This window comes from Pristiophorus japonicus, chromosome 4 (genome assembly GCF_044704955.1).
Source record: "Pristiophorus japonicus isolate sPriJap1 chromosome 4, sPriJap1.hap1, whole genome shotgun sequence".
Lineage (NCBI taxonomy): Eukaryota > Metazoa > Chordata > Chondrichthyes > Pristiophoridae > Pristiophorus > Pristiophorus japonicus.
In genome coordinates this window covers 259,011,808-259,035,519 of record NC_091980.1, presented here as the reverse complement: position 1 = coordinate 259,035,519, position 23,712 = coordinate 259,011,808, and the positions used below count along the sequence as shown (strand labels likewise).

Genomic DNA, 23,712 nt, shown 5'->3' with positions numbered 1-23,712 from the left:
GTATCAATGTGAAAAACTGGGGCAGGCATCAGGTTACACCCACATGACGCAAAAAAAAACTATCCTAAAAAAATCGTAACTAACTGAATTACGCTGGCGCACAAGCTTTAGGGAAACTTGGATATTTTAACTTAGGCCAAAAAAAGTGGCACGTGCCAAAAAAACGGCGCAGATAACTGGGGAAAATTGAGCCCTGTGGGAGTACCTTCACCAAACAAACTGCAGCTCACCCCCACCTTCACAGGGGCAGTTAGGGATAGGCAATAAATTCTGACTTTGCCAGTAATGCCCACATCCCATGAACGAATTTAAAACATAGTTTTAAGTAGAAGCAACAATAACATTTGTCCAAAACACAATCAATTCTAAAAGTTCAACAATGATTTTTTTAGGAAATAGAACTATTAAACTGTAACAGTAACAGGGTTTCTAAGCTCAATGTCAATGCAATATATTGCTCCTTGGTGGGTGAGGGAAAATGAACTAATTCCAATATATGCTGGAGATTTGTAGGTTTAGGTTGGTGTCACATGGGTTATTATTGCCCACTGTCAATGTGTCAATGTCAATAAGTCATCAATTACTGTCACTCACAATATGATACATCCAGAACAATGTGCTGCATTTTCCCCACATGTGGAAGATAGTAAACAAAGAATATAGGTGATCAATTGATATGTAATACAAAGATCGAGGCTTCAAAAAGAGCTGGAGGGCCGGGCCCTGGGACATCGTGGGCCACCCTGACCTGCGAGAGAACATCTCCGCAGGGCGGGGCTTCAAAAGAGCTGGAGCATGCCACTGAAGATTCCAGCTTGAGCTGATACAAACGTGCGATGGCTTCGAGGAGGGCGACTGGGTGACATCATGAGGACCCATCATCATCATAGGTAGTCCCTCGAAATCAAGGAAGACTTGCTTCGACTCTAAAAGTGAGTTCTTAGGTGACTGAACAGTCCAAATACAGGAATTACAGTCTCTGTCACAGGTGGGACAGACAGTCGTTGAAGGAAAGGGTGGGTGGGACTGGTTTGCCACAAGCTCCTTCCGCTGCCTGCGCTTGTTTTCTGCATGCTCTCAGCGACGAGACTCGAGGTGCTCAACGCCCTCCCGGATGAACTTCCTCCACTTAAGGCGGTCTTTGGCCAGGGACTCTCAGGTGTCGGTGGGGATGTTGCATTTTATCAAGGAGGCTTTGAGGGTGTCGTTTGGAGCGTGGGCAGCAACATCGACTGGGCCCTGGTGCAGCAGAGGAGTGGGAAGGTCATGGCGGATTTGTGATGAGTGATTGGGGCAGAGGAGCGATGAGGGATCGTGGCGGAGGTTCTGCAAATGTTTGTTGCGGAGGTGCGGCGGGAGATCGTGGTGGAGGTGCGGCGAGTGTTTTTGTGGCGGAGGAGCAGCGAGAAATCGTGGCGGATGTGCGGCGAATGAGGGTACAGGGGCAGCACGTCCCTGCCTACATTGCGAAATGTGTGCACACTAGGTCCGTGCAGCAGAGCAGGTCTCCAGTCGTCCTGGTTAACCCTTGCCCCTGGATAAAGGCCTAGCTCTGTCAAGCCCGTGTGGTGGCTGATGTGCAACGTTCACCACACGTTAAAAAATCCACGCACAGGCATCTTCCACCCCCTCAATTGGAGTTCAAGACTGGAACATCGGGTCCTTCATTGAAACACCTGTGAACTCGTGTGGAAGCAAGTCATCCTCGTTCGAGGGACTGCCTATGATGATGTAATACAATATTCAGCAGTAAGTAGGCAAAAAACATTTTTTTTAACTCTTTCACCCACTTTCATGCGATATGTTACTAAATTAACATTGAACTGGAGAACGTGTTCCAAATTCGAGGTCATTTTTTTTTACAAAACAACTTTGTGAGATTAAGGTTTTGATGGATATCTAAATGTAAACAAAAAAAGTTTAAAACGTAGCTGTATCTTCAGAATGGTATTAAGGTACTGTGTTTGTTGCAAACAGTACGCAACATGATGTCAAGGAAGCCCGATTCATTTAAGTTCGGTCAGCGACCAACAGCTCAGAAAATTCCAGCAACTGAGGGACAGTGACTCAGTCAACCGCTTTCCGCAGTGTTCCGCCTCCGCGCCGCTGATTGGCCCGTCGTGTGTTGATGTGGGATCGGGAACGCCAGGTGCTGCGGCTTCCCATTGGCTGGCTCCGCGGACAATCAGCGCAGCACCTTGGCCGGGTTCGAGATGTTTCTTGAATTCGGTTAAGTCGACGCGCGATATAAAAAGCGGCCGTCGCCTTTCCCTCGCTGCATTAGCGGAGGTGCGTGTCTCAGAGAGATTCCTACAACGAATTTACGTCGTTACCTCGGCGCGCTAGTGCTCTGAAGATAAGCCGTCAAAGGTAAAAAGTTTAAGAAATATTCGAAGATGCCAATGATCGGAGATCGATGGCGAGTAACGATATTTCTGATTTATTTCTAAAATAAGTGTTTGAAAAGTAATGAAACCGCTGTTAATTTTGATAAAATTACTTGAAGTCGTCAAGCCGATTTACCGATTGGGTTGCGATGTAAGACTATTCTGGAAGGATGCTTTTTTTAAATATATATAGTTTCATGCAGTTCATAGCGAACAATCTCTGGGAGTTAACGAAAAAGCTGGGCTTTCTGCGGACGGTTTCTCGGTTCATTGTCAGGCGTTGCGACGCTGAGCCTTTCGAGACTTTTCTAGAAGCTTGTTCTGGTGGGTGGCGTATCCACGGCTTGCGCATGGGGAGTCATCGGCTGCCGTTAACCCCACCCCCCAGGTTTTAAATGAATGGTGGTCGCTTCACTTGATATGTTATTTTATCAGTTTTTTTAAAAAAAATTTAAACCACAGATGCCTGAAGAAACACACTCAGCGGCGCAGGACATGCCAATGGAGGAAGACACTGAGACCTTCGCCTTTCAGGCGGAAATTGCTCAATTGATGTCCTTGATCATCAATACATTTTATTCCAACAAAGAGATTTTCCTGAGAGAGCTCATTTCCAATGCCTCTGATGTAAGTCATTTTCAAGTGATTTTTTAAATCCAGATTTAACTTTTTTTTTCCTGAATCAAATTTCCACAGGATTTAGCACCCTCAATAAAGTCAATGTCACTCCTAGTGTTCTGTATGAGATGCTGGTGCAGAAAACGACCTACTTGCTGTAAGAAATTCATGTATCCCCCCCCCCCCCCAACTTCCAAAGAAGGCTGTGATTGTAATGGATTTCTAACAACACTACTATACAAACTCAAATTTTTTTTAAAAAAAGTTGTATTTTATCAATAGCAGGTTCTGCAGTATCTGAAATGAGAGGGAAAAAACCAAGTTGGGTTTGGGTGTCATCTGTTTTGTTAAAGTTGCTAAAGGAATGGTGCTGAAATTTTTAAGCACTGATCAGAAGGAAAAACATAGGTAAAGATTACCAGTACAAAAATGCCAACTAGCACTATTGAGAAGCAACTAATAGCTGGAAAAGTTTGGCTCAGCCACTGAAGTGAGTCAGTCCAGCTGTGCAGACCCAAGTTTGCTTAAAGCTGTTTCAGTTTGACTTTTGGGAGATCTGTGCTGAAATGGCTTCTAATGTTTTTCCTGATAGCAGATTTGTGGAATCAGCTTTTCATGACTCTAAGTCTGCTGTTGGGATAATCAGAGTTGGATGTACCAGGGCATGTACTAGTCTCAGATGGAACTAATATAGTTCCAACATAAATGGATACTGGGCATAGACTATACAAATACATGCATATGGTGGTGGGGTGGGGTGGACCAACTGGTCCACTGACTTGTGTCATGTCTTTGGTGTACTTGCATATTTACTTTCTTCTCTTCCCTACCCCCTTTCTGAGAAACCTTGAGCCCATTTAGGGGAAATCTCTAGGGAACTTGCTCTGATGTCTAATGACATCAGTGACCTATCTACCTGCTTTGTGTAGGGAAAGCAAAGCACTTCTTAAAGCCCTTTAGATCACTGGGATGTTCCAAAGGGCTTCATATGTTTGAAGACCAGGCCCTCAAAACTGCCACCAAGCTCATGGTCTACAGGGCTGTAGTAATACCAGTCCTCCTGTATGGCTCAGAAACATGGACCATGTACAGTAGACACCTCCAGTCGCTGGAGAAATACCACCAACGATGTCTCCGCAAGATCCTACAAATCCCCTGGGAGGACAGGCGCACCAATGTTGGTGTCCTTGACCAGGCCAACATCCCTAGCATTGAAGTGCTGACCACACTTGATCAGCTCTGCTGGGCAGGCCACATGAGACTCCCAAAGCAAGTGCTCTACTCTGAACTCCTTATCGGCAAACAAGCCAAAGATGGGCAGTGGAAATGGTACAATGGCACCCTCAAAGCCTCCCTGATAAAGTGAAACATCCCCACTGACACCTGGCCAAAGACCGTCCTAAGTGGAGGGAGCACATCCGGGAGGGTGCTGAGCACCTTGAGTCTTGTTGCCGAGGGCATGCAGAAATCAAGCGCAGTCAGTGGAAAGGGCATGTGGCAAACCAGTCCCACCCACCTCTTCTCTCAACGACTATCTGCCCCACGTGTGACGGAGACTGTGGTTCTCGTATTGGACTGTACAACCACCTAAGAACTCGTGTTAAGAGTCGAAGCAAGTCTTCCTTGATTCCGAGAGACTGACTATGATACTCTTGAAATCTAGTCAAATTTGGCTGCCATATGTGCACATAAGCTCCATGAGGTAAATGACCAGATAATCTGTATTTGGTGTTGGTTGAGGGATAAATGTTTCTAGTGTAAGGGGTGGTTTGCAGGGGGTCAGCTTTCCCTTCTGAGCGGTTCAGAATCGCTCCCACACCCTTGTTCTAGACACTGGAATTATGAAGGGACTGTGACAGACTTGGACAGACAATCGGTTTCAAGGTAGGAAGCAGGTATGGCTTTATTGTGTTTAAAAAGAAGTAAAAGACACACCTTTAATAAAACACAGACCAATACACACTGAAGGGTACAACACATTGAATAAAATGTCAAATTACAGCCTGTGGGGAAAAGAATACAGCTTAAACTCTAAATGGGGTAAAGAGGAGAATGCAGATACATTTACACAAGTTATCCCAGCCTCGCCCCCCCCCCCCCCCCCCCACTCCCGATTACCCTAACTAACTATGTTATAGCTCTGAGGGTTCAGGGACTATGCTCACCAATCCCTTTAGACAGTTGCCGGTGAAACACTGTTTCGGGGTTCGCTGCACTTGGCCTTCTAGGCGAGCCGTACCCCGGAGAGGACTTCGGACTGTGTCGTCTTCGGTTGGGGTGCGTCCGTTGATGCGGTAAGTTGCGTTTCGGATGTATGGGATAAGTACCCACTTTCTTTGGTTTTAGTTAGTCCTTTTAGGTAATTTCTCACCCGTTGGCCGTTCAGAAGTAGATTGTAGAGTGGAAATAAATGTCGATGCTTCGGTTTTTGCTGAGTTGGTTTTGGTTGGTCGTTTCGCTGGTTGTGGTAGCCCGGGTTTGTCAATTTGGTTGCTAACAACCTTCCATTTCGTGGGCCTCGTTACGATTTCTTGTAGGTTCCTTCACGACTCTATTTCTTCACTCCCCAGCTCCGGCTGCTTGTGTCTGTGTTCGAGTCTGTGCTCTGCTTCATTCTGTGTTCTGCTCGTCTGTGCTCAGCTAGAGTCTGCGAGTTACAGTTTGTGTTCTGCTAGTTTCTGTGTTCTCCTAGTCTGTGCTCTGCTAGTCTTTTGTAAAACTGGGGGATCGATATATCCCAAAAAAAAGGCTCTGTTATCTCCCATCAAATCTCGGGCTCTGTTTAAACTGTTCTGTCCATTGATTTTCAAATGTCTCCTTTGTCAGCAGTAACTCGATTAGGGTGTGAGAATGTGCTATCACTGGTTTTGCATTGTTTTAGGATTGTCTAGTTTTTCTGACCATGATTTCCATTGTGTTTGATTGGGTAATTCGATTATCTCTTCGGGGGTGAATAGTTCCCCCAGACAGCCTGGGATCCTTAATACACAAATTTGCTTCAGACGTTGGCTCCACCTCCTGTATTTGGTAACACTCTTTCGCAGCCAAAATGTTGTAGAATCTTAAAATCGATATGCTCCTTCCCATAGATGTTTAGGGGATCTCAAGCTTCTGTAATTTAGGTCCATTTTGAATTCCCTTTCCTATACTTGGGGGGGGGGGGTGTCTCAATAAATGCATCCCCTTTTATCCCCCGCAGGCTTCGTCTGCCCCTTTTAAACTCATTTTAAAAGCCCAGAAAGGGATTCTTCTCCTCTGCAAGGGAAAGGTACCTGGAATCTTTGCGAGATATTGGTAAATTCTACACTAGGTACAGGGCAATTTTGCAGTAGCTCTTTGAAAAGTGTTGTAGGATCTTTTCTGCCCATCTAAGAACAGATGGGGTCTTGGTTTGTCTCATTTGGAAACATTCCTGAGTGCACCACTGAGCCAAGGCTAATTTGTCCAGTTCCCTTTTGAAGGCTTGCTGCAAATCTGTATTTGCTGGCAACTTATTTAAGGCCAATGATTATACAAAAAGTGCCCTTTTTATAAAAATTTTTAAAAGTCTATATGGATGCTGCTAGAAAGACTAGCATTTATTGCACATCCATAGTTGTCCTTGAAGGTAGTGGTGGGCTGCAGCCCATGTGAAGGTACACTCAAAGTAGTGAGTTCTAGGATTTTGATCCAGCGATGGAGGGGTTCTATGTCAGGGTGGTGTTCCCATGCACCTACTGTCTGTCCTAGGTGGTTGCGGGTTTGAGGTGTCAAAGGAGCCTCGGTGGGTTGTTGCAAATACACCTTGTAAATTGTACACATTGTGACTGGTGGTGGGAGTGGCTATGTAAACTGATGCCAATGAAGCAGACTGCCTTAGCTTGGATGGTGTCTACCATCTTGAGTGATATTGCAGCTGCTCCCATCTAGGCAAGTAGAGAATATTCTGTCACCCTCCTAACTGGTGCCTTGTAAGCGGTGGAGAGGTTTTGGGATGTTCACAAGTGAGCCACTCACTGCAGAATCTCCAGCCTGTGACCTGCTCTAGTAGCCATGGCATTTACGTGGATGGTCCAGTAGACTTTATGGTAATCCCCAAGATGTTGATGGGGTATTTGCCAATAGTAATGCCATTGAATGTTGAGGGAGGTGGTCATTGTGTGGTACATCTCTTAGGTTTATGTAACTTGATGTAACCCATCTAATTCAAATGTCCTACCCACGTGGACAGTCTTGAGCATTGACTTTAAAAACCAAAATCATATTTCAACCAAAGTTGAAGCTCAGCATGACCTGGTATCTCGTGGTTCTCCTCTACCTCTTCAGGTTATTGATGGTTCCTTCAAATAAATTGGCAAATCTTGAGTGGTGGTCAGGAAATGTTCTAATATGACAATGACGATTAGCAGATTTGTAGCTAAACTTAATCGCCTCAGCGATTTGTAGTTGCCTCCTGCATAAGCTTCTAATCTCCATGCAGCCAGACTGCCTTCCCTTGAACATGAAACTTCCATTGAACATGAACATGTAACCTTTTTAACGCTAATCACACTCTGGTGACCTTGAATGTCATGGCTGTTACTTTTCACAGTAGCCTCATGACTTTATGTCCATGTACTTCTTTGCATTCTAGAGGTTGCTGAATGAACCCTGCATGGCATATAAATGCTTGGAGTTGCCCCTACTTGTGTGTCACTGTATTTGTCTATATTAAAAGACATCTGCCTGACTTGGGGCTCAATTTTCTCCAAAGCTTTTTTTGGCGTACTTGGAGTTGCGCCTGGGGGGGGGGGGCAAGTACGCCAAAAAAAAGTTCCAAGTTTCCCTGTTTGATTTCTTCTTTTTGGCGCAGCCTAACTTGTTGGTTTTGGGGGGTGGAGCCTTGATCTGCACCAAAAAGATTGGCTTTGACACGGTAACCAGGGACACAAGTGGGCTTGGGCTCAAGTGAAATATACAGCCAGCTCGCAACACATTGCAGCAACTTAACCTCCAATTATTAAAGTCTCTTTCCCCCTGCCTCCCCTCCTCCTGCTGGTGCTGATCCCCGACCCTATCCCAGGCTGAAGGGTCTGTCTGTCCGCTCTCCCAACCAAGTGACCTGCCAGTCTGCTCCGCCAGCCCTGGCTGAAGGGCTGCCCCAGCCCCCGAGTGCCTTGCTGGTCCCGTTCCCCTGGCCAAAGGGCCTCTCGGTCCGTGTCGTTCCCCCCTCCCCGGCCTGCCCCTATCCCAGGCCAAATGGCCTCCTCCCTCCCAGTCCCTGTACGCTGGCCTAAGAAGAACTGGAGTAACTCTCAGCTGGCCAAACTTCCCTAAATGGCCAGAATTGGCAAGGGTGGCAGTTAACACCCCCTTTGGCTGAAAAAAAAACTTGCCTAAAAAAAATCTTAACTAGCTGGTGCAAATTGATTGAGGAAACACTTTTAAACTTGGGCCAAAAAAGCGGCTTGTTCCAAACTGAGCATATCACCTGGGGAAAATTGAACCCATGGGTTGGCATTTTTCCCTATTGCATCTACATCTGTCTGCAGTGTCTCAATTCACACTAGTTTCCCTTTTTTTTTTCTTTTCCCCAGCACATTTTATCCAGATCATTGATATAAAGATGTAGAACGAATGCCCTGGCAGATTCTGCCTGTGCCTTCTGTAAGATTCTGCTTGACCCTCTTCTGTTAATAGCAACCTTCTATCTGCAATGTAATCATCCTTATCCAACCCAACCTAATATCTGTTCGTCAGTCCCACAAGACTCCACCTTGTTTGGTAGCCTTTTGTGCTGCTATTGAGGTTTTTCAACTAACTTGCTCAAGAAATGAAATCTAGTTGGTAAGAGACCTTCCCCAGGAGCTTTGCTGAGCTTCCTAATGAACCCTTCTCTATCAGTGATCTTACAGTACATCTCTCGTAATTTCTTCTAGCAACCTTGCCTATAATTGAATTTAAACCGTTTTGTACATCCCCAATTCTGACTTTGACCTTTCTTTAAACATGGGCCTTTTCCCAGTGCATGGGAACAATCCCAGATTCCAGTGAACTATTAAATATATACTGTATAAGCAAACACAATTCTCATTTTTGATCACCATAGGTGAATGCAGTTCAAGTCAGCAGCTCAGTCTGTTCTGAAGTTTAATTCTAGCAAAGACTGCCTATGCATCAACTTTGCATTATATTTAATAGTGTAGACTGATGTAAAGGATTTGTTTAAACCTGTCATCCTGGGATAACTATTGCAGAATTCTTTAGTGGCCCTTTACAATCCTTAATGGGGTATTTTACAAACTGTAGTGGACAATAGATGGGTTTCTGGTGGTCTGCTGCAGAAACTACTAGAATCATAGAATGGTTACAGCATGGACAACGGCCATTTGGCCTATTAACTCTCCCAAGAGCATCTCAGCTGGTCCCACTCCCCTGCCCTTTCCCTGTAGATCTGGTTTTTTTCACGTACTTATCCAACTCGTTTTTGAAAGCTGAGATTGAGTTTGCCTCCACCACCCTTTCAAGCAGTGCATTCCAGATTCTAATCACTTGCTGTTTTTTTTTAAAGCTTGTTGCCTTTGGTTCTTTTTCCTATCACCTTAAATCTGTGTCCTCTGGTTTTCAACCCTTCTGCCAACGGGAACAGCTTCTCTCTCTCTACTCTGTCCAGACCCGTCATGATTTTGGACATCTCTCAAATCTCTTACCAATCTTCTCTGCTCTAAGGAGAACAACCCCAGCTTTTCCAGTCTATCGCTGTAACTGAAGTTCTTCATCCCTGGAATCATTCTCGTAAATCTTTTCTGCATTCTCTAAGGCCTTCATACACTTTCTAAAGTGCGGTGCCCAGAATTGGACACAATACTCTAGTTCAGGCCGAAGCTGTGTTTTATACAGGTTCATAATTTCCACGCTTTTGAACACTCCACCCCTCTTCATGAAGTCAAAATCCTGTAAGCTTTTTTAAACTGCTTTCTCAACCTGCCCTGCTACCTTCAACGATTTGTGCGCACATACCCCTCGGTCTCTCTGTTCATGCACCCACTTTATGATTGTACCCTTTAGTTTATATTTCCTCATCATTCTTTCTACCAAGTATATTGTTTCACTTTTTTTCTGTTAAATTTCATCTGCCACGTGTCTGCCATTCCACCAGCCTGTCTGTCCTCTTGAAGTCTTATCACTATCCTCCTTGCTGTTCACTATACATCCAAGTTTTGTCATCTGCAAATTTTAAAATTATGCCCTAACCCACACCCAAGTCATTTCATATATATCAAGAAAAGCAGTGGTCCCAGAACCAATCTTGGGGAACACTACTATATATCTTCCTCCAGTCCAAAAAACAACTTCACTACTATTGTTTCCTGTCACTTAGCCAATTTCGTATCAATGCTGCCACTGTCCCTTTTATTCCATGGGCTTCAACTTTCCCTGCAAGTCTATTATGTTGCACTTTGTTAAATGCCTTTTGGAAATCCATGTACATCACATCAACTGCATTGCTCTCATCAACCCTCTGTTACCTCATCAAAAACACTATTTGCCTTTAACAAATCCATGCTGGCTTTCCTTAATTAATCCACACTTGTCTAATTTTGTTCCTGATTATTGGTTAGACTGACTGGCTTATAGTTGCCTAAGTACAGCCAGTCTTTCTAGTACCTTGTTTTTATCAATTCTTATCCCATCCAGTATCTCCTTTTACTATGTCTATGGCAGCATCTTCTGTGGTGAAGACAGATGCAAAGTACTCATTTGGTACATCAGCCATACCCTCTGCCTTCATGCGTAGCTCTCTTTTTTTTTTGGTCCCTAATCAGCCCCACCCCTCTTACTACCCATTTACTATACTATATCATCATCATAGGCGGTCCCTCGCATCAAGTATGACTCTTCCACACCAAAAAGAGATGAGTTCAGAGGTGTTTCAATGAAGGACCAAATATGCAGGTCCCGAACCACATCCTGAAGGGTGGAAGATGCCTGTGCATGGATTTTTTTTAATGTGTGGTGGCCGTTGCACACCAGCCACCACAAGGGCTTGACAGAGCTAGGTCTTGATCCAGTGGCGAGAATTAACCAAGACAGCTGCAGACCAGCTCTGCTGCACGGACCTAGTGCGCACACAATCGCAGTGTGGGCTGACCCGTGCTGCCCCTGGGGTCACGTCTCTTCTGGCCCTAAACTCGCCCTGATCACTTCACTCCTTGATCTCTCGCCGCTCCTGCTGTACGTACCCTCGCTCCAATCACTGACCTGGACCTTGATGACATCCAAGCCAGTCACTGCCATCGCTCTCCTGCACCAGCTTGCGCTGTACCTTGCAATGGTATGCTCCAGGGGCAGCCACTTTGCCTCCTTTTATGGCCCCGGCCTGCTGCTGATGGTCTCTTGCAGGTCGGGGCTGCCACAAGCCACTGCTCCTTTTATGGCCCCCAACCTGCCGCTGCCCACAAACACTACCTGGGCAGGTACAGCACGGGTTAGATACAGAATAAAGCTCACTCTACACTGTCCCATCCATCATTCCCCTGGCAGAACAGAACTGGTTAGAGACCGAGTAAAGCTCCCTCTACACTGTCCCATCAAACACTCCCAGGGCAGGACCGCATGGGTTAGATAGAAACATAGAAAATAGGTGCAGGAGTAGGCTCTTCGAGCCTGCACCACCATTCAATATGATCATGGCTGATCATGCAACTTCAGTACCCCATTCATGCTTTCTCTCCACACCCCTTGATCCCTTTAGCCGTAAGGGCTACATCTAATTCCCTTTTGAATATATCTAATGAACTGGCCTCAACAACTTTGTGGTAGAGAATTCCACAGGTTCACAATTCTCAGAAGTTTCTCCTCATCTCGGTCCTAAATGACTTGCCCCTTATCCTTAGACTGTGACCCCTGGTTCTGGACTTTCCCAACATTGGGAACATTCTAACTGCATCTAACCTGTCCAATCCCATCAGAATTTTATGTTTCTATGAGGTCCCCTCTCATTCATCTAAATTCTAGTGAATATAAGCCTAATCGATCCAGTCTTTCATCATATGTCAGTCCTGCCATCCTGGGAATCAGTCTGGTGAACCTTTGCTGCACTCCCTCAATAGCAAGAATGTCCTTCCTCAGATTAGGAGACCAAAACTGCACACATTACTCAAGGTGTGGTCTCACCAAGGCCCTGTACAACTGCAGTAAGACCTCCCTGCTCCTATACTCCAATTCCCTCGCTATGAAGGCCAGCATGCCATTTGCTTTCTTTACTGCCTGCTGTACCTGCATGCCTACTTTAATGACTGATATACCATGACACCCAGGTCTCGTTGCATCTCCCCTTTTACTAATCTCTCTCCATTCAGATAATCTGCCTTCCTGTTTTTGCCACCAAAGTGGATAACCTCACTTATCCACATCTTGCTGCATCTGCCATGCATTTGCCCATTCACCTAACCTGTCCAAGTCACCCTGCAGCCTCCGAGCATCCTCCTCCCAGCTCACACTGCCGCTCAGCTTAGTGTCATCTGCAAACTTGGAGATATTACATTCAATTCCTTTGTCTAAATCATTAATATATATTGTAAATAGCTGGGGTTCCAGCACTGAACCCTGTGGCACCCCACTAGTCACTGCCTGCCATTCTGAAAAGGATCTGTTTATTTCCACTCTTTGCTTCCTGTCTGCCAACCCGTTCTCTATCCACGTCAATGCATTATCCCTAATACCATGTGCCTTAATTTTGCACACTAATCTCCTATGTGGAACCTTGTCAAAAGCCTTTTGAAAGTCCAAATATACCACATCCACTGGTTCTCCCCTATCCACTCTACTAGTTACATCCTCAAAAAAACTCGAAGATTTGTCGAGCATGATTTCACTTTCATAAATCCATGCTGATTTGGACCAATCCTGTCGCTGCATTTCCAAATGATTCAAGTATTTTCCCCACCACCAATGTCAGGCTAACCAGTCTATAATTCCCTGTTTTCTCCCTTTTTTTAAAAAGTGGGGTTACATTAGCTATCCTCCAATCCATAGGAACTGAACCAGAGTCCATGGAATTTTGGAAAATGACCACCAATACATCTATTTCTAGGGCTACTTCCTTAAGTACTCTGAGTTGCAGACTAACAGGCCCTGGGGATTTATCGGCCTTCAGTCCCTTCAATTTCCCTAACACCATTTCCTGACTGGGTTTTCCCTCAGTTCCCCCTTCTCGCTAGACCCTCGGTCCCCTAGTATTTTCAGGAGGTTATTTGTGTCTTCCTTAGTGAAGACAGAACCAAAGTATTTGTTCAATTGGTCTGCCATTTCTTTGTTCCTCATTATGAATTCACCTGATTCTGACTGCAAGGGATCTACATTAGTCTTCGCTAATCTTTTTCTCTTCACATATCTATAGAAGCTTTTGCAGTCAGTTTTTATGTTCCCTGCAAGCTTACACTCATACTCTTATTTTCCCCCTCCAAATTAGACCCTTAGTCATAGAGACATAGAAAATAGGTGCAGAGCAGGCCATTCGACCCTTCGAGCCTGCACCACCATTCTATAGATCATGGCTGATCATTCCCTCAGGACCCCTTTCCTGCTTTCTCTCCATACCCCTTGATCCCCTTAGCCGTAAAGGCCATATCTAACGCGCTCTGCTGAATTTTAAATTGTTTGCTGCTTTTTCTGGCCAATTTATATGCCTCTTCCTTGGATTTAACACTTTCCCTAATTTCCTTTTGTTAGCCATGGTTGAGCCACCTTCCCTTTTTTTATTCTTGTGCCACACAGGGATGTACAATTGTTGTAGTTCATCCATGCGATCTTTAAATGTCTGCCATTGCCTATCCACCGTCAACCCTTTAAATATCATTCTCCTAGCCAATTCACATCTCATACTGTCGCAGTTTCCTTTCTTAATTCAGAGACTAGGGTCCAGAACTTAAGTTGTGTCACTCTCCATCTTAATGAAGAATTCTACCATATTATGGTCACTCTTCCCCAAGGGGGCCCTGCACGACCAGATTGCTAATTAATCCTCCCATTACACAACACCCAGTCTAGGATGGCCTACTCTGTAGTTGGTTCGACATATTGGTCTAGAAAACCATCCCTTATACACTCAGGAAATTTTCCTCCATAGTATTACTACCAGTTTGGTTAGCCCAATCAATATGTAGATTAAAGTCACCCATGATAACTGCTATACCCTTATTGCAAGCATCCCTAATTTCCTGTTTGATGCCATCCCTAACCTCCCTACTACTGTTTGGTGGTCTGTACACAGCTCCCACTAACGTGTGAGTAAAGCTCTCTCTACACTTTCCCATCCATCATTCCCCTGGCAGGACAGCATCTTTTGCTTGCTCGCTCGCTCGCCCTCTCCTTTTTTCGCTCGCTCAACTTAGTTTAAAATCTCCTGTGTGGCTCAGACCATATACAGGAGAAGGCCACATTGTTCGCATGCCTGACACAAGACTCCCAAAGCAAGCACTCTACTCGGAACTCCTACACGGCAGGTGGGTAGAGGAAACGTTTCAAGCACACACCCCCCCCTCTCAAAGCCTCCTTGATTAAGTGCAACATCCCCACCGACACCTAGCCAAGGACCGCCCTAAGTGGAGGAGGAGCATCCGGGAGCATGCAGAAAACAAGCACACAGCGGAAGGAGCATGCGGCAAACCAGACTCCCCACCCACCCTTTCCTTCAACGACTGTCTCACCTGCGACAGAAACTAATTCCCGCATTTGACTGTACAGCCACCTGAACTCACTTTTTTTTTTTGTGTGGAAGCAAGTCTTTCTCGATTTCGAGGGACTGCCAATGATGATGAGTAGGGAGTTCAGGATTTTAACCCAATGATGAAGGAACGTGAATGTCCAAGTCAGGATGGAGTGTCCAGTGTTCTAATGCTGCCGCCTGATCCCCATATCCCTTGGATTTTCCCATGACTCAAAATCTGTCTCTCAATGACTGCACTCGCACTATAGCCCTCTGGGGTAGAGAATTCCAAAGATTTGCAACCCTCGATGGAGGTCGTGGGTTTGGGCGGTGCTGTAAAAGAACACATTCAGTATGACATTTTGGAGATTGATGACTCAGTGTATGAAAACAGCAATGCCAGCTTGCATTCTTTTTTTAAAATGAAGAGACTAGTATTTCTACTATACTCCCTGCCACCCCCTCCCCCTTTCTAGGCACGAGATAGATTTAAAGTCACTGCAGCAGAAGGTCAGAAATGATAGAAAACATGGAAAGTTTGTGCATCTGTGGAGCCACATTTTTTTTGCAGGACATCACCTGCAAGTAGTTCCCTGGACTTGGGCAGTCTTAATTGACAGGCATGTTCCTTGCAGTTCCCCAGTTTCTTACACTGCTAACTTAATGAATGTGCATTTTTGTAGCTCCTCTTATCCTCAAGGCATTCAAAGCGCTTTACAGCCAATGAATACTTTTGCTATGTAGTCACTATTAGTTGGGCAAATATGGTGGTCCATTGGACCAGCCATAAATGCTGTGGCTACCAGAGCAGGTCAGGGAGTAGGTATTCTGCTGTGAGTAGCTCACCACCTGACTTCCCAAAGCATCTCCACAACCTACAAGGCACAAGTCAGGAGTGTGATGGAAAACTCTACTTGGATGCGTGCAGCTTCAACAACAATCTTGAAGCTTGACACGATCCAGGACACTTGATCAGCAGCCAATCCAACTGTAAACATTTCTCCACCATTGGTGCACTGTGGCTGCAGTGTGTCATATCTATAGTGCAGCAACTCGCCATGGTGGCTTTGGCAGTAGTGTACCTCCCAAACCTGTAATCTCAACCACCTCGAAGGACATGGGCAGTTGGTGCATGTGTACAGCATCACTTCTAAGTAACACACCATCCCAACTTGGACATGTATTGCCATTCCTTCATCACTGGGTCAAAATCCTGGCTTTGAGAATTATCTTAACCACACTGACTGCAGTGGTTAAAGAAAGCCCACCACCACCTTCTCCAGGGCAACTAAGGATTGACAATAAATGGTAACAGTGACATAACTTAAAAATGGAAGAAAAAAAAGCTGCTGTTCTGACATCCTGTTTTGCTGAATGAGATTGCAAATTATGGGTAGAATGCTCTGGGGCCCATATTTAATGGGAACTGGATTGAAAATACCCACATTTTTCATTAAGGATGTGAGCAGAGGACCGTTGAATGATTGGTCTAGGTTAAATTAAGCCCCAGAGATGCAAAACACTTGGTTCATTTTTGGTTTCAAACTCTTCAAATGACAAACACACCATCTTTTATGTAAATTTTGAGCAACTTTTTGTTGTCTTTCATAGTTGTTTCTAGTGAACATTGTGTCTTTTTTTTTCTCCAATCATGAGCCTGGAGTTGCATAGTTATTGAATTATTTTTTTAAAATTTTCTTATTACTTTCCTTCCTGCTCCAAAGCATAAGTCAAACTTCTACAGTTAAGCCATTCTGTTATTTTTAAAGGCTCTTGATAAAATTCGCTATGAAAGCTTAACTGATCCAAGCAAGCTGGATTCTGGCAAAGAACTGAAGATTGACATTATTCCAAATCAAAAGGAGCACACTTTGACTATTGAGGATACTGGTATTGGAATGACCAAAGCTGACCTCATTAACAACCTTGGTACCATTGCCAAGTCTGGAACAAAAGCCTTCATGGAGGCCTTGCAGGCTGGTGCAGACATCTCCATGATTGGACAGTTTGGTGTTGGTTTCTATTCTGCTTATCTAGTTGCAGAAAAAGTAACGGTCATCACTAAGCACAATGATGATGATCAGTATCTGTGGGAATCATCTGCTGGAGGATCTTTCACAGTGCTATTAGATCATGGTAAGTAAGCATATGTAGATTGATTATATCAAAGTATTATATATAGGCTCTAAATTGTCATGCTAGTTATTTCATTAGTTTGATAAATGTGAGGTTATCCACTTTGGTGGTAAAAACAGAGAGACAGACTATTATCTGAATGGTGACAGATTAGGAAAAGGGGAAGTGCAACGAGACCTGGGTGTCATGGTACATCAGTCATTGAAGGTTGGCATGCAGGTACATCAGGCGGTTAAGAAAGCAAATGGCATGTTGGCCTTCATAGCGAGGGGATTTGAGTACAGGGGCAGGAAGGTGTTACTACAGTTGTACAGGGCCTTGGTGAGGTTACACCTGCAGTATTGTGTACAGTTTTGGTCTCCTAACTTGAGGAAGGACATTCTTGCTATTGAGGGAGTGCAGTGAAGGTTCACCAGACTGATTCCCGGGATGGCGGGACTGACATATCAAGAAAGACTGGATCAATTGGGCTTGTATTCACTGGAGTTCAGAAGAATGAGAAGGGATCTCATAGAAACGTTTAAAATTCTGACTGGTTCAGACAGGTTAGATGCAGGAAGAATGTTCCCAATGTTGGGGAAGTCCAGAACCAGAGGTCACAGTCTAAGGATAAGGGGTAAGCCATTTAGGACCGAGATGAGGAGAAACTTCTTCATCCAGAGAGTGGTGAACCTGTGGAATTCTCTATCACAGAAAGTTGTTGAGGCCAATTCACTAAATATATTCAAAAAGGAGTTAGATGTAGTCCTTACTACTAGGGGGATCAAGGGGTATGGCAAGAAAGCAGGAATGGGGTACTGAAGTTGCATGTTCAGCCATGAACTCATTGAATGGCGGTGCAGGCTCGAAGGGCTGAATGGCCTACTCCTGCACCTATTTTCTATGTTTCTATGATGCTTAAATGTGTGGTATACTACAACTCGTGTTGTATTAAAATGGAAAGAGGTATTGCACAGTGAAAAATAATTGTAGCAATCTTTATTAAAGATGACATTTTCTTCCATCTAAAAGCAAGATTTTTAATTTTATTTTGAAAGTGTCCAATATAGAGATGCCTTTGCAGAAGCTTGGTTTGTATTATGGGGATAATTGTGCACATGTCTTGTCTGCTTTCATTGTGTTTAAATTTTTCAAAAAGGTGAAGAGATTGGCCGTGGGACTAAAGTAATCTTGCGCTTGAAAGAAGATCAAATGGAATATGTAGAAGAAAAGAGGGTCAAAGAGATTGTGAAGAAACATTCGCAGTTCATTGGCTACCCTATCACTTTATTTGTAAGTCTTCCCTTGGTTCAAAACTTTGTGCCTTGTTACAGGAATTTTGATGGTCAGTGACATTTGAACGTTTGTCTAAATAAGCTTGATAGTCTGTAACAAGATTCCCTAGAAATGGTGGATGAATTATTTATTTTAAACAGGTGGAAAAGGAGCGAGATAAGGAGGTCAGTGATGAAGAAGAAGAAGAAGAAAAAGAGAAGAAAGAGGATGATGCTGCAGAGGAAGACAAACCAAAAATTGAAGATGTTGGATCAGATGAAGAGGATGAAAAGAAAGAAGGTGACAAGAAGAAAAAGAAGAAAATCAAGGAGAAATACATAGATCAAGAGGAACTGAATAAGACCAAGCCTATTTGGACAAGGAATCCTGAGGACATTACCAATGAAGAATATGGAGAATTCTACAAGAGTCTGACAAATGACTGGGAGGAACATTTGGCAGTAAAAGTAAGTTCAGTATTGTGCACTTGAATATACTGTAGCATATTTGAGTTGCTTAATGGCAACTCAATTAACCTCTAACTGCTTATACAACAAAAACTAATCACACATATTTGTTCAGCATTTTTCTGTTGAAGGCCAGCTGGAGTTTAGAGCATTACTCTTCGCTCCTAGACGAGCGCCGTTTGACTTGTTTGAAAACCGAAAGAAGAAAAACAACATTAAGCTGTATGTACGCAGAGTCTTCATAATGGATAATTGTGAAGAGCTCATTCCAGAATATCTCAGTAAGTATTTATTTGGACAGGGTAAAACTAATGCAAATGTGTTTACACACTTTTTGTGACTAATTTGTTTTAATACCTGTAATAACCTGGAAGAATAATTTTTAATAGGATTTAACTAACCTGTCAAAATCACTTTGCCCTAAGATTTTATTAAGGGCGTAGTGGATTCAGAGGATCTGCCCCTTAATATTTCCCGTGAGATGTTGCAGCAGAGCAAAATTCTAAAAGTTGTTCGTAAAAATCTGGTTAAGAAATGCTTGGAGCTCTTCACAGAATTGTCTGAGGACAAAGAAAACTACAAGAAGCTATATGAGCAATTTTCAAAAAACCTCAAGGTAAACATGGAGTTAATAAGGGGGAAGTAGATGTTTTTTTTTCTTGCCAGCATTTGTAATAATTTGGTATTGATCAATGGGAAGGGGGTAATTCTGCCTTGATTTGATGCATCACTACAACTATTAACTTCGGTCTAGTAGTTGCAATGTAAGCTTATTCCAGACACTTATTTTATAGACAGTCTTTCCCCACCCCCATCCGAGGAAAATAGAGCTTCGTACACTGGGAATGCATATGGGGTAGGGGAGAATGCCTGTGTTTTTGATGGATCCTGAGCTGCTGGGAGCACACAATCAGAAAATTGACTCTACTTGTCCATTGTTCACATTTTCTGCATCACATCTTCTGTTGTGCAAACATTTTTTTCGGTAAATTTGTGTTCCGTTACGAATAAACAGACAAATTAAAAATCAAACCTTTAGGAATATGGGAATTACTAGATTGGGGTGGGGTGATGAAGAAAATACCATCTAGTTTGCCTTCTATCATCCTGGTAGTTGAATGACATGCTGATGAAGATGTTGATTGATGGCAATCAATCAATTAGTCTACAACAGACCCAGACAGTGAATAAAACCCCAGTGGTGGAAAGCTTTGGAAATGAAGTTCAAGGTCATATGTTACTCCCAAGGATGCTATATTTACAATCTTAAAACTAGCAAGATGTACCAATCAAATCATGGAATATTTTTCAAAATCCTGTTGGCCACTACCCTTCTTTACGAACTGTAAAATATCTTCGTAATCTATTTTCAATCATTGTTACATTTAACTTTTCTGAGGCTTTGTCTGAAGCCGAAAGCTAGAATTTTGATTTTTTTTTTTCCTGGGCTTTGACTTTCCATTTTTAATTCTGGGGCTCTAGTTCAGAGGTGCTATTTTGTGGCAGCACTTTTATATTGCCTCAAATATCGTGCTGCTTCATGCTTGCTACAGTTCAGTTTGTGTATATACACAAATCAGCATGATATTTTTTATTCTGACAATCACTTTCAGCAAATGTACTTACTCTTGTTGCACTAGTTTATGCATGACAGTTGCCTGATGGACCTTTTTGTGATAACAGCTTTCTGACCCTAGTTATGCTGAATAACCAACTTTGAAATTTTTTTTCCCTCCTTTTACTCCTTCCTCTCCCGCATTTCCCCTCACCCTTCCCCCCCCCCCCCCCCCCCCCCCCCCAAAAAAAAAAATTACAGCTTGGAATCCACGAGGACTCTCAGAACCGCAAGAAGCTTTCTGAGTTGCTCCGATACCATACTTCAGTGACTGGTGACGAAGTGGTATCCCTCAAAGATTATGTCTCTCGTATGAAGGACAACCAGAAACACATTTATTACATAACTGGTATGTAAAATGTAGACACAACACACATGGCTTCTGAAATGAGTGTATATAGTAATTCTGAATTGTTTTAAAATCTAGGTGAAAGCAAGGATCAAGTAACCAACTCTGCTTTTGTGGAACGGCTGAGAAAACATGGATTGGAGGTGATCTACATGACTGAGCCAATTGATGAGTACTGTGTGCAACAGCTGAAAGAATTTGATGGAAAAACTTTGGTCTCTGTAACTAAGGAAGGCTTGGAGCTTCCAGAAGATGAAGAGGAAAAAAAGAAACAGGAAGAAAAGAAGGCAAATTATGAGAATCTGTGCAAGATTATGAAAGACATCTTGGAGAAGAAAATTGAGAAAGTATGTTTCAATTTGTATATAATTGCATAAAATACAAGTACTGCACAATGAAGTTTTTTTTCCACTTGATTATCACACATTCTGCTCCTTTTGGATAGAAAATAGCTGACTTTACAACATTTTGATTTTGTGTAGTTAAAGCTGAAGATCCTTCCAATTCCTATTTCCTGCAGTTATAGAACATTAGTGGTAACCCAATGGATCTCTTCCTCCTTATTAACAAACATCTGTCAGAAAATTTGTATGCCATAATGCAAATGAAAGGGTGGCAGAAGCAGATTGAATAATTTTCAAAAAGAAATTGGATAAATACTAGAAGGCTAATAATTTTCAAAGCTATTGGGAAAGAAGTAGAGTGGGACTAATAGCTCTTTCAGAGGGCCAAGATGATGGGCCAAATGGCCTCCTGTGCTGTACCAGTTTGATTTTATGACTGTTCTGTTGAAGTTGAACTGGAAAATTACCATTAACTTTTTTTTTAGATTCTGTACCTTTTTTTAATTTATTTTCTTTTTTCCCCAGGTAACTGTTTCCAATCGCTTAGTTGCTTCTCCATGTTGCATTGTAACCAGTACTTATGGGTGGACTGCCAACATGGAAAGAATCATGAAGGCACAGGCACTTCGTGATAACTCAACAATGGGTTACATGGCAGCTAAGAAACATTTGGAGATTAATCCTGATCATCCAGTCGTTGAAACACTGAGGCAGAAAGCAGAAGCTGACAAAAATGACAAGTCGGTAAAGGATCTAGTCATTCTTCTCTTTGAGACGGCACTTCTGTCTTCCGGCTTTTCATTGGAAGATCCACAGACCCATGCTAATCGTATCTACAGGATGATCAAACTTGGTCTTGGTAAGTATCTTGACCAAATGTGCTTGTCTGTGGGCACCAAGTTTATGTATATTTTGAAAGCTTTTAATTAAAACATCTACAAACACTACTTTGCAGAATTTGGGATTGATTTTCTTTCCTGTATTGCATAAAGAAAATGTTTTAAGAATATTGCAATGTAAAAAGTTCAGTGTTAGACATGGTTTCAATGATCTGATTCTTAAGATGGTTCTAATAGGAAAAGTATTGTTTTTTTTTCCTTCCCTGCCCCCTCTGATCTAGGCCATCTGGCAATAGGATATTTTTTCCCTTTAGCAGCCATTGTTTTGCTAGGTTTTCCAATAAATATTGGCTGATGGAAAGAAAATATACTAATAAGCTATGACCTTTACCTGTTTCTTTAGGTATTGATGAGGAAGATCCTGTCATGGAGGATGCAGGCCCAACAAATGCAGAAGAGATGCCACCACTAGAAGGTGATGATGATGATACATCACGAATGGAAGAAGTTGACTGAACAAACTACAGCTTGTACCAATCTACTTCACTTTCCTCTCCGTATAAAGAAAAACTAGTAATAGACACAGCTGTAACAGTATCACACTTCTGTGAAGCACAGTTGATGCTGAGTTTTTCTGTAAACTTGTTCAGCAAGTACCAGTAAACTACTGCAATTTAACAACTGAGCATATGTTGCAAAAAATTTTTTAGTTTAAATTGTTGCTGTATTCTTTCTGAAGGTATGGTAAATCGATGAAAAATTCTTCCTGTTAACTAATGAGCAAGATTTTTCCCCTGCTTGGCCAAAACGAGTGCTTAAAATTAATGAGAATTATTCCTCGTTCCCTTTTTTTGTTTAAAGCTATAAGTATTAAGTATCTAATTATTCATGAGGTTTACTGATTATTCAGTATAGCTTTCCAGACATCCTGTTTTAAGTTGTACATTTCATGACTTTCATGATTTGAGATTTTTTGTTTCTTGAATAAAACTTCTAGAGCGTTGGTGTCTCGTATGGAAATAATTTGCGGGCACCAATCCCATAAATTGAGCCTGCTAGATGAAAGTGTGGGCCAAAGATGGGATAACTAACATTATAGAGTCACTTCTCTAACACTCCTGCTCCCAACTCTTTCCCCCCATCCCCCTTCTAGTCTAGCAACACTACATACCAGGAGAGAATCCCTGCAATATTTTACCCTTGTCCATAAGCTTTTTAGTTCCCAAAGGCCATTTTGGTGTCTTAGCTGCCTTGTGTCTCAACAACTGTCCAATCATAGAATGGTTACAGCATAGAAGGTAGGCCACTCAGCTCATCAATCCTGTGCCAGCTCTCCAAGAGCAATTCAGCTAGCCCCTTTCCCTGTACCCCTGAAGTTTTTTTTTTCCTTCAGGTACTTGTCCAATTCCCCTTTGAAAGCCATGATTGAGTCTGCCTCCACCACCCTTTCCGACAGTGCATTTCTGGATCCTAACTACTCGCTGCATAAAAAAAAATATGGTTTTCCTCATGTTGCCTTTGGTTCATATGCCAATTACCTTAAATCTGCCCTCTGGTTCTCGACCCTTCTGCCTGTGGGAACCATTTCTATGTGCTCTGTTTAGACACCTTGTGATTATGATCACCTATCAAATCTTCTTTGCTCTAAGGAGAGCAATCTCATCTTCTCTAGCCTATCCAAGTAGCTGAAGTCTGTCATCCCTGGAATCATTCTTCTCCTAAATCATTTCTGCACCCTCTCTTGGCTTTCACCACCTTCCTAAAGTGTAGTGTCCAGAATTGGCACAATACTCCAGTTGTAGGCCAAACTACTGCTTTATAAAGGTTCATCATAACTTCTTGCTTGTGTACGCTATGAAGCCCAGGATCCTGTATGTTTTTAAAACTGATTTCTCAGCCTGCCCTACCACCTTCAACAATTTGTGCACATGTAGCTCCAGGTCTCTCTCTTCCAACACCACCTTTAGGATTGTACCCTTTAGTTTATATTGCCTCTCCTTGTTTTTCCTACCAAAATGCATCATGTCATACTTTA

General features: G+C 43.0%; 1 protein-coding gene across 1 annotated transcript; it reads left to right on the top strand.

The window, feature by feature from the left end:
* Nucleotides 1–2,197: 2,197 nt before the first annotated feature.
* Nucleotides 2,198–22,680, top strand: LOC139263379 (heat shock protein HSP 90-alpha). Its single transcript, XM_070879385.1, has 11 exons — nucleotides 2,198–2,370; nucleotides 2,850–3,014; nucleotides 16,443–16,809; nucleotides 17,948–18,081; nucleotides 18,225–18,530; nucleotides 18,646–18,811; nucleotides 18,956–19,146; nucleotides 20,347–20,494; nucleotides 20,573–20,841; nucleotides 21,364–21,697; nucleotides 22,081–22,680. Exons 2-11 carry the CDS (start codon nucleotides 2,850–2,852, stop codon nucleotides 22,191–22,193), a joined length of 2,193 nt encoding a protein of 730 aa, XP_070735486.1. The 5' UTR covers nucleotides 2,198–2,370; the 3' UTR covers nucleotides 22,194–22,680.
* The last annotated feature ends 1,032 nt before the right edge of the window (nucleotides 22,681–23,712 follow it).

Excerpts from the sequence above, each read along its gene's own strand:
- LOC139263379 (XM_070879385.1), top strand. The coding sequence starts at position 2,850 with ATGCCTGAAGAAACACACTCAGCGGCGCAGGACATGCCAATGGAGGAA. Across the intron at positions 3,015-16,442 it reads TCATTTCCAATGCCTCTGAT|GCTCTTGATAAAATTCGCTA; the intron begins GTAAGTCATTTT and ends TTATTTTTAAAG. Across the intron at positions 18,812-18,955 it reads GCTCATTCCAGAATATCTCA|ATTTTATTAAGGGCGTAGTG; the intron begins GTAAGTATTTAT and ends CTTTGCCCTAAG.